This window comes from Megascapheus bottae, chromosome 21 (assembly GCF_031878675.1).
Source record: "Megascapheus bottae isolate mThoBot1 chromosome 21, mThoBot2.hap1, whole genome shotgun sequence".
NCBI lineage: Eukaryota > Metazoa > Chordata > Mammalia > Rodentia > Geomyidae > Megascapheus > Megascapheus bottae.
The window spans coordinates 24,977,665-24,991,415 of NC_143529.1; the positions used below are offsets into that span (position 1 = coordinate 24,977,665).

At 50.2% G+C, this 13,751-nt stretch overlaps 1 protein-coding gene across 6 annotated transcripts; it reads right to left on the minus strand.

Annotated features, from left to right (window-relative positions):
• Nucleotides 1–101: 101 nt before the first annotated feature.
• On the minus strand, nucleotides 102–13,622 carry Atg9a (autophagy related 9A). Of its 6 annotated transcripts, XM_090354855.1 has the most exons (17): nucleotides 13,455–13,622; nucleotides 12,998–13,147; nucleotides 12,457–12,512; nucleotides 11,962–12,090; nucleotides 11,806–11,849; nucleotides 10,244–10,308; nucleotides 9,372–9,533; nucleotides 8,792–8,933; nucleotides 7,460–8,208; nucleotides 7,216–7,369; nucleotides 6,930–7,109; nucleotides 6,343–6,591; nucleotides 6,021–6,199; nucleotides 5,801–5,918; nucleotides 3,449–3,671; nucleotides 1,547–1,692; nucleotides 102–1,144 (listed from the first exon to the last, which is right to left on the minus strand). In XM_090354855.1, exons 4-17 carry the CDS (start codon nucleotides 12,062–12,064, stop codon nucleotides 1,139–1,141), a joined length of 2,520 nt encoding a protein of 839 aa, XP_090210981.1. In that variant the 5' UTR covers nucleotides 12,065–12,090; nucleotides 12,457–12,512; nucleotides 12,998–13,147; nucleotides 13,455–13,622; the 3' UTR covers nucleotides 102–1,138. The 6 variants fall into 6 exon arrangements, with proteins under 6 accessions (XP_090210981.1, XP_090210982.1, XP_090210977.1 ...); XM_090354856.1 differs by lacking the exon at nucleotides 12,998–13,147 and having other exon boundaries at nucleotides 12,457–12,509; XM_090354851.1 differs by lacking the exon at nucleotides 12,998–13,147.
• Between the last annotated feature and the right edge of the window lie 129 nt (nucleotides 13,623–13,751).

Genomic DNA, 13,751 nt, shown 5'->3' on the forward strand with positions numbered 1-13,751 from the left:
TCCAGATCCTCGCCCCATCTCTAGGAATCTAGAGAAAACAACACATATCCTATTTCTTACGCTCCCCAAACCCTAACTGCATAAGACAAGCCACAACCTGGTCAAAGTCCCTTCTTTATTAAGGGTTATCAAGCTATACAAGGTCCCCACCCCGTTCCACTATGAGTTGGGGCAGCAGAGTTCACCACCCTCCCACAGCAGCAGATCAGAGCTGGGTGGGGAGTGGGCAGAAGGTAGGAGCTGAGTCCCAGCATGCAATGTGGCAGCCTAGGATGAGGCCATCACCCCTTCTGTCTTCTAGGGGACAGTAGGATGCAGGCTAGAACTCTTGCTGGGATGGGGACAGTTGAGGTCACACTCCAACCCTGTCGGTCTCATGTGGGATGGGAACACTAAGCAGCAAAAGGGGGCCCAGGAAAACCTCAGTCTCCCAGGGGCCCATCCAAAAAATTGGAGACAATAGCAAAGAATGTTCATCCTATTCCTGCAGTTTAGAAACTTTCCTTCTTTAGTGTCAAAAGATAGCATAAGGGTGGCTGGGAATTAGGGGCTCTACCCTAAAGCAAAAGCCAAACCAAGGGGAAACAAGCCAACAGAATGGGAGCAAGCAGCACACACATGCCAGTGATGTGCAGGGAGAAGAGAGGTGAGCTGGCTGCAGCACTGGGCAAGAACAAGGGGTGAGGTAAGGGCCACAGCCTGAGCTGCTCGTTTATTCCGGGTAGAGGGGCAGGCTGCAGGGGTTGAGGGCCCAGGCCCAATCTCCCCACTCCACAGTTGGCACAGGTTCTCCCTGCTTGGCAGCTTCTGTGGTTGGCAGCCCTCTGGAGTCTTGCAGGGGTCAGTGCAAAGGTGGCAGTCTGGGACTGGGCTGGGGACCAGTTTCTAGCACCACACTCTGAACCAAGGGGGTTCTGGGATGAGGCTAGAGTTTTGTGTGCCCCTGGTTCCTAGACCTCAACTTCTTCTCCTGGAGTTGTGGCAAGTCCAGTGTTGGCACCTCCCTTGGCCAGGCACGAACACACAAACACCATACACATGGAGCCAGGCAACACTCAGAGGAGCCCTCCCATGGATGGATGGGATGGCAGGGCAGCGAAGGCCTCCATCCTGGGCATGGGATGCTCTTCAGCCTCGTCTACACCTGTGAAGAGATAATGGTGGGGAGAGTACTAAAGGGGGTGACACTGATTGGACTGTATTACAAACATGTGAAATGTAACAATGAACTCTTCCTCTGTATAACTAATGTACACTAATAAAGAAGGACTGAAGGAAGGAAAGAAAAAAAGGAAGGAAGAGGTTAGAAATGGGAGATATTTGCCCCATGGAGCCTAGAGATCAAGAAAAAGGGAGGCTTGATTCCTGGGGGGGGGGGGGGAGCAAAGGAAAAACAAACCATTGGACTTCAGAGCAGCTGAGGAAGAAAGGGAGTATATTTTGGGAAAGTACACAGGGTGGAAGAAGCTTTCCCTTCTGGAAAGCTGTCTCTTTAGCCTGGAAATTGCTCCTTCTGGTAGTTGTACTTGGACCCTAAAACTCTTACCTTATGCACCTGAGGGGGAAGCTCATCCTCTGAGCCTTCCTCGGGCACAGGCTCAGGGTGCCTTGATGCCGGCTGCCCATCTTCAGCCCACCCTCCTAGGGGCAGCCGGGAGAAATGAGAGGGAACTCGGGGTATTGTGCCAGGATCTAGAGAGACAAATAGGAACACAAACAGGAATGAGAACTGTTTGGGGGGCGGTGGTTAATATTCTCTGGCTCCATCCTTCTGACTTCTTTCTTCTTCTTCTTTCTTTTTTTTGGGGGGGGTGAGGGAGTCGGTCATGGGACTTGAACTCTGGGCCTGGGCAGTGTCCCTCAGCTCTTCAGCTCAAGGTTACCACCCTACCCTTGAACCACAGCGCCACTTCCAGTTTTTTGATGGTTATTGGAGATCAGAATTTCACAGACTTTAGTGCCTGGGCTGGCTTTGAACTGTGATCCTCAGATCTCAGTCTCCTGAGTAGCTAGGATTACAGGTGTGAGCCACCATACCCAGTGGTGACTTTATTCTTCTTAAAAAACAAATCAATACACTGGGCACTGGTGGCTCACGCCTGTAATCCTAGCTACTCAGGAGACTGAGACCTGAGGATCACCGTTTAAAGCCAGCCCAGGCACTAAAGTCCATGAAATTCTGATCTCCAATAACCATCAGAAAACTGCAAGTGGCACCATGGCTCAAGTGACACCCCCATAGCGCCTCTGGAAACCCCCATGCAGGGCAGTGCTCTCCGGTGCTCCAGGCTGGGTTGCAGCACAGGGATAGCTGGCAGAGCGTGGGATAGGTTGGGGGACTCGAGCACCCTCTCCTCCCTCTTCAGGGGCACTCTCGCCACTCTCATCGCTTTCTCGGCGGTGCCACACATGCCGCGCAGGTTCAGCCTTCAGTTGAAGAGCTCAGGGACAACATCCAGGCCCAGAGCTCAAGCCCCTCAACCGACAAAAAACAAAACAAACAAACAAAAAAACAGGGCCGGGAGCGCAGCCTAGTGGTAGAGTGCTCATCTAGCATGCACCAAGCTGTGGGTTTGATTCTTCGGTAATACATACACAGAAAAAGCCAGAAGTGGCACTTTGGCTCATGTGGCAGAGTGCTAGTCTTGAGCAAAATGTATCCAAGGACAGTGCCCAGGCCCTCAGTTCAAGCCCCAGGACTGGCAAAAACAAAACAAAACCCAACAACCTCTTGTGCTGGGTGCTAGTGTTTCACGCCTACAATCCTAGTTACTCAGAAGGCTGAGATCCTAACCCAGCGTGGCAAATGAACCTGCAAGTTTTTTTATCTACAAATAACCAACAAAAACACAGAAGTGGAGGTGTGGATCAGGTGGTAGAGTGCCAGCCATTAAGGGGAAGGAGGAGCACAAAGCTGAGGAAGAGGCCTGAAGTTCTTCCCTAATAAAAGAATAAAACAAAATACCTTTTCAACTAGGCACCAGTGGCTCATGCCTGTAATCCTAGCTACTTGAAGTCTAAAAACTGGAGGATCAAACTTCAATAGTATGCATGATTCTAATCTTCATAAGAGACTGAGATTGGGAAGACTGTGACTCCAGGCCAGCTCAGCTAGAAAAGACCATAAGACTCCATCTCCAGGATAAGTTGCTGGACAGGGTAGCATGCTTCTGTTACCCTTGCTGGTATGGGAAGCCCAAAACAGCCCAACTCAGTCCAGGCACACATCTCTGTAAGAAGCAAGACTCTACCTCAAAATAACCAGTGCAAAAAGGGGCTGGAGGGCTGGAGATGTGCCTGAGCAGAATGACTGGCAAGCCATGAGGCCCTGAGTTCAAACCCCAGTACTGCCAAAAAGGAGGAGGAAGAGGAAGAGGAGGAGGTGGAGATAACATGGAGAATCATACTTCCCTACGGACTTTCTCCTTCTGTAGCTCTAGGTGGATACCTGTGATACCCCCGTAGCGCCTCTGGAAAGCCCCATGCAGGGCAGTGTTCTCCGGTGCTCCAGGCTGGGATGCAGCACAGGGATAGCTGGCAGAGCGTGGGATAGGTTGGGGGACTCGAGCTCCCTCTCCTCCCTCTTCAGGGGCACTCTCGCCACTCTCATCGCTCTCTCGGCGGTGCCACACATGCCGCTCAGGTTCAGCCTGGGTCTGCTGCTTGTGGAGCTGGAGAAGTGGGAAACTTATTAGTTGGAGACAGAAGGTTGTCTGTCTGAAACATCTGCCCTGTCACAATACTTCTAATTCCCACTTGCCCTCCTCAGCACACAATCTATCTAGAATCCTTGACCCAGAGCAAGGTGAGCGGTATACAACAGACATCTGATGTTCCATCTATGCTTCAGCAGATCCCTGGAAGAGCTTGTGAGGTTATCAGAGCACTCATTTTACCTATCCATGTGAGTCACGACAGACTGACCTCTTCATGCAACTAATATATACACTAAAAAACAACAGGAAAGTAACAGAATTGGAATGGGGAGGGGCACCAGTGAGAGTGAGCACAGAGGGCTATCAAAGTGGTTGAATGAGGATGAAAATGGTCTGTTTAATGTATTTACATGCACACGCACACAGATCAATAAAACCAGGGTTTCTTTGTTTGTTCTAAGCCCTGGGGCTTGAACTCAGTGCCTGAGCACTGTCCCTGAGCTTCTTTTGCTCAAGGCTAGAGCTCTACCACTTGCCACAGTGCCACCTCTGGCTTTTTCTGTGTATGTGGTACTGAGGAATTGAACCCAGGGCTTCATGCATGCTATGCAAGTACTCTACCACTAGGCCAAACTCCGAGCCCTGAAACTATTTTAAAGAAGTTTAGATAGGGTTCTGGAACAGTGGTAGGTGGGAAAGAGGATGAAAATGGTGCGCTAGTTTACTTTCACATATAATAAAAGAACAATGAAATTGGTTGAAATTGTCTTAAGAAGGGCAAGAAGCATGAGGGAGAGTGGTAGCAGAGGTAAGGTGGATCTGAATACATTGTACATTTGTGCAAATGTCTCAACTTGTACAACTAATGTATGTGGAAAGACTTTTAAGAAAGGGGAGAAGGTCAGTGCTAATGGCTCATGTCTGTAATCCTAGTACTTAGGAAGCTGATATTGGAGGATCAAGATTTGAAGCCAATCCAGCAGGAAATCCCTAAAGACTTCCATCTCCAAGTAACTACCAAAAAATCCAGGGGCCAGGAGTTTGGCCTAGTGGTAGAGTGCTTGCCCAGCATGCACAAAGACCTGGGTTTAATTCCTTACTACCACATACATAGAAAAAGCCGGAAGTGGTGTTGTGGCCCAAGTGGTAGAGCTCTAGCCTTGAGAAAGCCCAAGGACATTGATCAGGCCCTGAGTTCAAGACCCAGGACTGGCAAAAAAAAATCCAGAAGTGGAGCCATGCCTCAAATAGTAGAGGACTAGGCCAGGACTTGTACCAGGAAAAAGGAAAAGCAAAGAAAAAGAAAAAAGGAGGGGAGGTAGGACAGAGGAGAGTTATTCAGGAATGAGTTTAATGGGTATATAGTAAACGTATGTGGAAGTGTCACAACAAAACATCCTTGTACAACATATATACTAAAGCAAAACAAACTGACCAGTGGTCTAATGCCAGACCTTATTTTAGGAACTGGGGACACAGTAATGAACAAAAGACAAAACTGCTAGCCTTATGGGACTTATATGCTAGTGAAAGTGATTGTTGGAGGAGGCTAAATCATATAAGCAAATAAAGCAAAAAACAGAATGTCAGATGGTGTCAGATGCTACAGAAAAACAAACAAACAAACAAAAAAAAACAAAACAGGAAGATTCAGAAGGGTAGACAAAGAATACTAAGTGTATTCAGAAAAAGTCTCAGGAAAAGGTAACAGCAGAAGGAGAAGAATATCTGATATTTTAGGAGTGAAATCTCCAAGCTAGGGAACTTTCAAGTTTAAGTGGGCCCTGGAGAGTATACTAGGCTAAAGAGACAAGTCAGGCACCAGTGGCTCACCCCTGCAATTCTAGGCATTCAGTAGGCTGAGATCTGAAGATCAATGTTTGAAGAAAGTCAGTGAGACTTATCTCCAATCAACCACTAAAAAGCCAGAAGTAAGAGCTGTGGCTCAAGCAATAGAGTACCAGCCTTGAGTGAAAAAGCTAAGTGGCAGCTCTCAGGCCCTAAGTTCAAGCCCAAGTACTGGCACACACATACACACCCACACACACAGAGAATATATGAGAAGAGAGAATGCAGCATAGGTAGACAAGAGTAAGGAATGAATGGATCTCCAAATGCCAAATCCTCTATTCTGTTTTGTTCACCTGGTGCATATAAAGAGCGTGCAGGCTCATCTCTGTGGATGCATATTCCGACAGCACCAGGCTCTGTAGCTGTCCTTCCCATACGCTGCTCCCGGAGCTAGCTGTCCTGGCATCCACCCTGTCCAGCATAAACACACAGCAGTCATCAACATTTCTGACACCATATATGTTGTGGAGGGGCTACTGTCATGGTGTTCCATCTTAGTTATTTTTTACTTACCCAGAGCCTGTCATGGTGCTAGGAACCCGGCCTGCGGGGACCTGCCCAGGTTGCAAAGGGGAGAAGGAGCGCAGAGCAGAGGCAACTTCAGCCCTATGCCTGGATCCTTGCAGCTCTCTGGGCAGTGGAGGGCCCCGGCAGGAGGAGCCAGCTACCACGTTTGCAATAAGACTCAGGGGCTAGGGGAATAAAAAAAGGTGTGTAGAGTAGGGGGGTAGGCCTCGAGATTCCCTAGTATTATGTACCTCTGGACCCTTATATCCAATGCCCCATCCTCAAAGTCCCATCGGTGCCCATCATCTCCCAGCCCCCAGGCACACACCTCAGACTCTGATTGTAAGGACTGGATAGATGTGAAGAGAGCATTTTCAGGGAGCAGACCACCCTGGGCCAGGCTAGCAGCTGCTCCATCCCGCTGAACCTGTTCCTTGAGGAAGCCCAGGAAAGCTGTGCTCTCACGTGGTGGCTGCCAGCCTGGGTTGGTGATGGCAAAGTGCATGAGTGACAACTCTGTCTTCCCATCCTCTGCTTGTTGGTACACTGAGGCCTCTGTCTGCCCTCCGGAGAGCCACTGCACAAGGGAAAAGTGGTAAGCAGGCCTGTCCTCTTATGAGAACTCATCCCAAGTCTTTATGTCTAGAGGTAGATGCTTCTAGATGACTGAGACTCCAATGCGTTGCCCACCTCAGGGAGCAGCCACATGCCAGGCCAGTTGTTTTTTTTTTTCAAGGGAGCTTGGCTAATGGTACAAATTAGGGCTGAAATCCAGCGCAGACTCCTAGTTACCAAGCAGTGCCACTGCTGTTGTTTCACTTGTTGGCTCAGAAGGGGTAGTCTTTTGTAGTTTACCCAAAGACATGATATGTCAGTATCATTACCTGGCCACTTGCCCCACTCCTGGCTCAGTACCTGGGGATGACCATGCTGGCGAACGTCCATCTGAGCAAAGGAGCAGGTATCTCCAACACCAACGACCTCCACGGTGAAGTTGCGAAAGAAGTCTATAATCTCCAGGGCCCGAGGTCGCAGGCAGAAGATGAGAATGAGGGGTGTGACAATAGGGCTTAGCAACTCCTCCAAGATGAACACCTAGAAGGGAGGGGAGCAAGGTCACGAGAAAGCAGGAAGGGGCCCAGCCCGCACTCCCAAGCTACCAGTCAGGTCTCTAGCAGGCCCTAACTCCAACTCCACTCACTGCCTTGTACTGGAAGAGCTGGGCAAACTCGTCCCGGGTCTGCGAGCGGTGGGCATTACCCTGCCAGTGGTCAGGCATGTAGTGGATGTGAGCGAGGATCACGCGGAGCAGCTGCTCAGGGCAGAACACCATGTGCTGGTCTGGGATGAAGGACCTGGTGAGGTCAGGGGCATGGGTTAGCTATCTCCTTCCCCAGAATGCTACTCGTGTGCCCCTCCCTCCCACCCACGGTGCCCAGGCCCACCTGCACACGGTCACTGTGACCCCCAAGAGTGTGACGGTGGTAAGGACGTGCTCCACTGCCAACACATCTTCATCGTAGATGGTGAGGGCGATAAGCACAGCCAGGATGGAACCAGCGAAGAAGGCGCCGTTCTTGGCCAGCAATGTCAGCAGAGGTGACAAGAAGCAATTCATATACTTGGAGGCGGGCTTGTAGCCTCGGTTGAGGCGGGACTGAAGCTCATGCTCCAGCTCATTGAAATGGCGGAGGTAGCAGCGGCCATAGAGTGACCAGCAGCGTGCTCCCAGGGCCCCTGGCTCCCGCTTCAGCACCTCGGCATAGCTGAAGAAGGCATACAGGATCTGCCAGATGAGGATGAGGGGGCACAGCAGGAAGTTCGCGATGCCAATCCACAGGATACGGTTGCTGAGGCGCTGGGCCAGCTCTAGTCGTTGCCCTCCACGTTTATATTCAGCCTTGAGGCTCCATTCATTGAGAAACAGAGAGCCAGGCCCCCAGAAGAGGATCAGCTCAAAGTTGTACTTGAGGCCCCGAGTGAAGAAGACAGCCTCCCCAAAGCCTGGCAGGCGGAAGCGCAGAGGGAGGAGAGATTTGTTCACCAGGGCCACCATGTAGTTCTGGAAACGGAGGATGCGATGGTAGATGTCCAGCTCGGTCAACTCACGCTTGTGGATACAGATTTGATGTTCTTTCTGGGTCTGTACAATCCGGGCCTGCACTTCCTGCCATGTGCAGTATGGAAGGGCAGACTGCAGGGTGGGGCAGAGAAGAGACAAGGTATAGAAAGCAGGGTAGTTATGGCAACTGTTTTGCTTTGCATATATGAACCTCAGGGTTGTGCACTTAGCTAAGTGGAACCTTCTTGAAGATGCTTCCTGATCTGATGTAAAAGTTTAGAGCCTTAATGTCCTTCAGGTATATCCCTGGAGGGACACTTGGATTTGGGACGCCACCCCTTCCTGTCTTTCTTTGTGCTTCTTAGTAAACAGGCTCCCTCCCCCTAGTATGCCGAATCCTCTTGTCAAGGCATATAGTGCCTCACTGCAGACCCAGAAGCAACTGGGACAACAAGCCATGTGCTGAACCTCTAAAACTGGGAGCCAAAAGACCTTTGCGAAGGCCTGAAGTTTAAAATCAGGGCTCCATATTGCTAGGTAAGCATTTTACTACTTCAACCACACCTCCAGGGGAACTTCTTTTTATAAAAGGCTTATCTCAAGTATGTTGTCACATAAGCAGAAAGCTAACAAGCACAACAGCAAATGATAGGTAACGATGTCAGATATCCATCAATACCTGTGATCCTCCCAAAAGGCCCACCTTCTCTCTTACCATGGGGATGCGGAGAGCATGCAAGTAGAAGGAGTGGATCTCCCAATAGCAGCAAATGTTATAGATGAACTTGATAAGCCGGTGGATCCAGAAGACACCAGCAATGACCAGGATAGTAATAAGGGAGCCATTTTCCTGAATCCTAGTGGGAAAACGAAAGGGAGGTGGGTTCTCAAGGACTCCCTTGAGAAAGGAGTCTTGGAGTCTGTTATACTAAAGGTTTTGCTAGGTTGAGTCTGAGCCTGTGTCTCAGAGTACGAGACATAAACCTTCATAAACCTTGTTATTCCCTCTCTGCCACCAGAACTGGACTTTTTTTTTTTTTGGGCAGTCTTAGGGCTTGATCTCTGGGCCTGGGTGCTGTCCCTGAACTTTTCAGCTTAAGGCTATTGCTCTACCATTTGAGGCACAACACCACTTCCAGTTTTCTGGTGGTTAACTGGAATAACAGTCTCATGGACTTTTGTGCCCAGGCTGGACTTGAACCTCAATTCTCAGATCTCAGCCTCCTGAGTAGCTAGAATTACAGGCATGAGCCACTGGCACCAGGCTTCTATTGTCTTCTGACCTACCACCTTACCTGGCACTACAGACTTGAGCAGGCAAAAAGGCATCTGGCAGAGTGACCTTGACAGGCTCAGTAGGATGAAGACTGTGGTTCACCATCTTGTTGGCAAATAAGATGTCATAGTCCACACAGCTAACCAGGAAGGTGGTGAAGGCAACCACAAAGAGGAACTGCCTGGAAGTTGGGTGGGGGCAGAGCACAATCCAAGAGTCAGAGAGTTACCATTAAAATAAAGAGGCACAAGAACAGAGCCTGGAAATAGCCTAACAAGATGGGAAGTCTAGGAGTTAGAGATTTCCCAGCAGACTCTCTCTACTGCTCAGCCTCACAGGAGCTTGCAGGCTCAAATTGGCACCCATAGTTTGCTTCTTGCTTCAAGTGCCACAGATCCGGCCTCATGGACTTGACTTTTAGAGGTTTTATTTCTATGGTCTATTGGCGCCAGTTGCTGATCCTTTTGAAACAAAAATATGTAAAAGTACTTTGAGGATGTGAATTCTTTTCTCACTGAGCGAGGTCTCTCCCCTTTTGATAACATTATAGGCTCCTCTCCTAAAAGGTTTCCTGCCTAGCAGCAGGCCTAAAGTACAGACAAACTACCATTACTCAGACCTTCTGCCTGAACCATGAACATCTCACTGCAGCCCTGATAAAATGCTCAAGGTGTGGGTTCTCTTCACAAAAGGAGGAAAGGCTCTCTTCTTGGACGAGATGAGTCTGTATGCTTCAGTGCCATACCTGGTCCTGAACTGAACTGTAAAGGCCTGTAGTGGTTTGATTCTAGAACTGAGTTGCATGATCAGGTGGGGCCAGGGATGAGCACAAGGAAAGGAAAGAATGAGATTTATTACTTCACTCAAATGCACATTCCTTTGTATACTTACATGAGTTCAAAGATCTCCCCAATGAGCATACATGTGAAGCCATTCTTCTGGTGTAGATTATAAACGTATAAGTGTTAAGAAAAAATAGTACTAAGCACCAGTGGCTCATGCCTATAATACTAGTTACTCAAAAGGCTGATATCTGAGGATTGTGGTTCAGTCACACTGGACAGAATCTTATCTCCTATTAATCAGGAAAAGAAAAAATAATATAATAATCATAATAATAATAAAAAAAAGCTCTGCCGATGCTGCAGCTCATGCCTGTAATCCTAGCTACTCAGGAGGCTGAGATCTGAGGATCAAGGTTCAAAAACAGCCCTGGGCACAAAAGGACCTGAGACTCTTATCTCTAATTAACCCCTAGAAAATGGGAAGTGGGGCTTGGCTCAAGGGTAGGGTGGTAGCCTTAAGCTGAAGAGCTCAGGTACAGAGCCCAGGTCAAGTTCAAGTCCCATGACCCCTCTCCCCCCACAAAAAAAGGAAGAAAAAAGAAAAGAAAATGCATATAGCTAGGCGAGGTGGCTCACGCCTATAATCCTAACTATTCAGAGGCTGAGATCTGAGGATCAAGGTTTAAAGCCAGTCCAGGCACTAATGTCCGAGAGACTCTTACCTCCAATTAACCAGCAGAAAACCAGGGGTGGCCCTGTGGCTCAAGGGGTAGGGTGGTAGCCTTGAGCTGAAGAGTACTAGGCCCACAGCTCAAATCTCATGACTGAAAAAAAAAATGGGGGATACGGGGGACTGGGAGTTTGGCCTAATGGTAGAATGCTTGTCTAGCATGCACAAAGACCCAGGTTTGATTCCTTGGTTCCACATATATAGGGGGGAAAAAAAAGGCAGATGTGATATTATATTGTGGCTCAAATGGTAGAGCTCTAACCTTGAGAGAGCCCAAGGACAGTGCTCAGTCCCGGAGTTCAAGCCCCAGGACTGGAAAAAAACAAAAAGAAAATGCATACAAAGTATTTAACACAAAGAATAAGCAACAGGCATTAATTACTACAATTACTATTACAATTCTCATTAGGGGGGAAGGTTACTCAAATTACTACTACAAAGTACACAAAACTCTCATTAAATGCAAGGTTATCTTTTTTTTGGGGGGGGGAGGGGGTCATGGGGCTTGAACTCTGGGCCTGGGCACTGTCCCTGAGCACTTCAGCTCAAGTTTACCACCCTACCCCTGGGCCCGGGCATTGGCCCTAAGCTCTTTAGCTCAAGGCTACCACCCTACCCCTTGAGCCACAGGGCCATCCCCAGTTTTCTGCTGGTTAATTGGAGGTAAGAGTCTGGTCCTTTTGTGCCTGGGCTGGCTTTGAATCTTGATCCTCAGATCTCAGCCTCCTGAGTAGCTAGGATTACTGGGTGGGCCACCTGCCTGGCCAGTTATCATTACTTTTAACAATCATTATTTCACTAATCCCTTTCAGCCCTTGGATGAGCTTCATTTCCCTTCCCAGGGATTAAAACTGAACTTACCTCAACTTCCTATTAGGGACCTGGCCCAGAGAGAAGCTAAATACCTCCAAGTTACAACACAGAGACACAAAGGATATTCTAGAGAAAAAGAGGTCAAGGTTTTCAATATGGTGCCAAGGTGCTGTGGATACAAGAACAGAAATATCAGAGCCCCACAATAATCAAAGCCCCTTGCTCCTTCATTAGTTCACCACCTACTCTCCCCCTACCCCAGCTTTGGCTCAAGAACTCACACTTGCTCCCCTCAGCGACATGCACTAACAGATCTTCCTCTCCAGGGGGTGAATCACTGTAGGAGGCCTCTAGGCGCTGGTATTCAGTGTCAAACTGCGCCATCACCTCCCCCTGTCCACCGTGTCCACCTGCCAGTGATGAGGAAGAAGAGACTCAAGGTCAGATCCAGGTGGTGCCTACCTGCTCCCCTGCTGACTAGGTCAGAAGAAGTGAGAAAGAGTACTTGGGCTTTATCTCCATCACCAGCCTCCATGGCTTCAGGGAGAGCAGACATAATAACCCAAGGAGAGCAATAAGCGTGAGGTCCAAATTCCTGTCAGTCCTTCTCCGAGTCTCTACTGGGTATCTAGTGATGTCTCCCTAACCTGAAGTGAGGGGGTGAACAGATTCATCTTCTTTTCACATGTCCCTCCCCCGCCCCTTCTAGAAACCCTGAGACTAGTAGTTTGGAAGCATTTTGTAAACAAATGTTTGAGATAAGCACATGGCCCTACCAGCTCCATGGACAGTGTCTGCTCCACTCCAGTCCTGGGTGCCCTGGTTACAGCTGCTGGAGGAAAAGGTGTCAGGCCCCAAAGAGGAGGGGAGGGGTGTGAGGGGAAGGACTCCAGCCCTCCCACCCATCCAACTCACCACTAAGAGTAGGGCAGGGAGACCATAACGGAATGGAGTACCCTTACAGCCTAGGACTGTACTCGCGGGGGCCACTCATTCCCCTCTGGAGTACCAAGGAGGAACTTAACTGATCCTGTGGACCTTGAGTTAGAACAGGCCACAAGCCCTCAGGACTGTCTCCCCATTGCAAACCTCAGCTTCAGAACTCAGACGTGCCTCTCAGGGTCCACAACACACCTAATAAGTGTCTTTTCTGAAGATCTTTCTGGTTAGTCCCTTCACCTGCTTCCCTAACACAGAAGACCTAGCAGACAGACATTGCTCCTAGATGGAAAACTCAGAGGCAGTGCAGCCAGATCGTGTGGGAATCTGTGGGCTCTCTGGGTCCCCGGAGCCAGGTAGAGTCAAGGAGGTACTCACCCAATCAGTGCAGACCCTGGGGACGGAGAATCTTGGTCCCGCCTGGCCCCAGTGGGCTTCCGGGGGTCAGTGGGGGCCCTGCCCCTCACGAAACTCAGCACTCATTGGGTCAGTGTAGACCAGGGCCCATGTATCCCCAGCAGGTAGGGCCTGGGTTTGGGGAGGGGGGGGTGTTCTGGAGGATGTTGGAGAAGTCGAGCCAGACCTACAGCTGATTCCCCTAGTGGGCAGGGTTGCCTCCCTACACCCAGCCGCTGGGACCCGAGCACAAAGCACCCCAGGGTCGCCCGGCCCCAGGCCAAGGGCTCGGCTCCCAACAGCGACAACCTCGCGCGCGCCCCGGCCGCCAGGGCGCGCCCCCGATCGCTCGCGCGCGCCCGCTATCAAAACATTCCGGATGCGCGCCCCCGGGCCCTCCTGCGACGCCCCTTCCCCCTGTTACGCGTTGCGAGCTCACTTGGGGTTCCGTGGGCACCCCGGGCCAGGTCCGGCCTGGGCTGAAGAGGTTCCAATAACCAGTCTCGCGTGTCACCTCAGGAACCCTGACCCGGGCGATTCCAAGTGACTCGGTCGGTTCTGCTCAGCTCGGCCCGTCCGTGAGCGCTAGGCCTGGCGTCTGCCACTCACCGTCACGGCAGCCAGCCTTGCCAATGAGGGTAGGGGGTGGAGACACACCGGCCAATGCTCGACCTAGGGGGTGGGACGAAAGGCTTGAGGCGGGTCTTGTGAGGCGGGGGGCCAATGGTGTGCTTCG

What these genes read in the sequence shown, in the direction of transcription:
- Atg9a (XM_090354857.1), bottom strand. Translation starts at nt 12,064, where the DNA reads ATGGCGCAGTTTGACACTGAATACCAGCGCCTAGAGGCCTCCTACAGT. An exon ending in TGTCGCTGAGGGGAGCAAGT is followed by an intron (nt 11,850 to 11,961) that starts GTGAGTTCTTGA and finishes TTGTATCCACAG; the next exon opens with CACCTTGGCACCATATTGAA. An exon ending in TTGACCTCTTTTTCTCTAGA is followed by an intron (nt 10,309 to 11,805) that starts ATATCCTTTGTG and finishes TAACACTTATAC; the next exon opens with GTTTATAATCTACACCAGAA.